This window comes from Mandrillus leucophaeus, unplaced genomic scaffold (genome assembly GCF_000951045.1).
Source record: "Mandrillus leucophaeus isolate KB7577 unplaced genomic scaffold, Mleu.le_1.0 Scaffold417, whole genome shotgun sequence".
Classification (NCBI taxonomy): Eukaryota; Metazoa; Chordata; class Mammalia; order Primates; family Cercopithecidae; genus Mandrillus; species Mandrillus leucophaeus.
In genome coordinates this window covers 464,031-465,761 of record NW_012104443.1, presented here as the reverse complement: position 1 = coordinate 465,761, position 1,731 = coordinate 464,031, and the positions used below count along the sequence as shown (strand labels likewise).

Genomic DNA, 1,731 nt, shown 5'->3' with positions numbered 1-1,731 from the left:
TTAGCCAGGATGGTCTCGATCTCCTGACCTCGTGATCCGCCCATCTCGGCCTCCCAAAGTGCTGGGATTACAGGCTTGAGCCACCGCGCCCGGCTGTAATACTCTCTTATACTTAATACTTAAATGTTAAAATATAATATTTTTCATCGCATTTTAACTACATTAAATGTGAGATTTTTAATGGTAAGGGCAGACTATAAATGGAATTTTGAAACTTTCTCGGTCTGACTTGTAAATCACAAATGAAAATGTTTGGCTGGGCGCTGTGGCTCAGGCTGGGTGTCATGGCTCACGCCTGTAATCCCAACACTTTGGGAGGCCAAGGCGGGTGGATCACAAGGTCAGGAGTTCAAGACCAGCCTGGCCAAGATGGTGGAGCCCCATCTCTACTGAAAATACAAAAATTAGCTGGGCGTGGTAGCAGGCACCTGTAGTCCCAGCTACTCGAGAGGCTGAGGCAAGAGAATTGCTTGAACCCTGTAGGTGGAGGTTGCAGTGAGATGAAATTGTGCCACTGCACTCCAGCCTGGGCAGCAGAGCGAGATTCCAACTCAAAAAAGAAAAAAAGAAAACGTTCACGGTGCAAGAAGGAGGTGCTTGCTTAGGTGGCTTATTAGATCAGTAATGTGACTCTCCTTTTCTTCATATAGCACTGCATTTACATAGAAAGAAGAAGCTGTATATTCAAGTTATAGTCCCAGCTTCACAGAGAAATGAACAGTTGAACAGTATAGGAAGGCCATTATCAACATTTAGAATTTACTTTTGAAATGACTATTTTTCGAAAATAATTGGTCAATGTTCTTTCTGATTTTAGGGCATATCAAGAGAGGAGATTTCTTTCACAACTCATCCAGAAGTTTATCTCTGTACTGAAGTCAGTCCCACTTTCCGGTAACTATCTTTTTTACTTAATGCATTTGGGAAATTCTCATATAACTGCCCCTGTGGTATTTACTCATCTCTAATATAAAAACTGTTCTTGGAATGATTTTAAATTGTATTGGCAAAGTGCATGTCCTCTCCTTTTTAAATATATTACCAGTGTGAGTATTGGGACTGCCTTTAAGGTTATTTTATTTTATTTTATTTTATTTATTTTTTGAGACAGAGTCTTGCTCTGTCACCCAGGCTGGAGTGCAGTGGCATGATCTTGGCTCACTGCAACCTCCCCGTCCAGGGTTCCAGCGATTCTCCTGCCTCAGCCTCCCGAGTAGCTGTGATTACAGTCTTGCGCCACCATGCCTGGCTAGTTTTTTATTTTTGGTAGAGATGGGGTTTATCCATGTTGGCCAGGCTGGTCTCGAACTCCTGACCTCAAGTGATCCATTCACCTCAGCCTCCCAAGGTGCTGGGATTACAGGCGTAAGCCACCACGTCTGTCCTGAGGGTTATTTTAAAGGCACCAGTGTGGTTATTGAAATATTCCTTTAAGTAGCAAATATTTTTATCACCTAATTACTAGATCTAGGTCCTGTCTAAGGTGCTGGGATACAGTTGTGAACAGGAAAATTACAGACCATATTTGCATGTTATTTATAATATGGTGCTGAATAGTGTTTTTAGTACTATTGATACTGTTTGGAGGAAAAAAGGAGAAATATTACTGATATTTGAGCTAAAAGACTAAATAGAAGGATTTTCCTCCATCATAGCTCCATTTATTGATTTAAAAAGTAAGTATATATTATATAGAGTATATACTATATAAAAATGTATATATATTTTTAT

General features: G+C 40.3%; 1 protein-coding gene across 1 annotated transcript in view; it reads left to right on the top strand.

Moving 5' to 3' along the window:
• The window catches only part of AQR (aquarius intron-binding spliceosomal factor), a 118,092-nt gene that overhangs the window by 32,971 nt on the left and 83,390 nt on the right, over positions 1-1,731 (top strand). Inside the window, exon 9 of the mRNA XM_011992691.1 lies at positions 818-894. Coding sequence (XP_011848081.1) covers positions 818-894 — 77 coding nt within the window. The remainder of the gene's footprint in view (positions 1-817; positions 895-1,731) is intronic.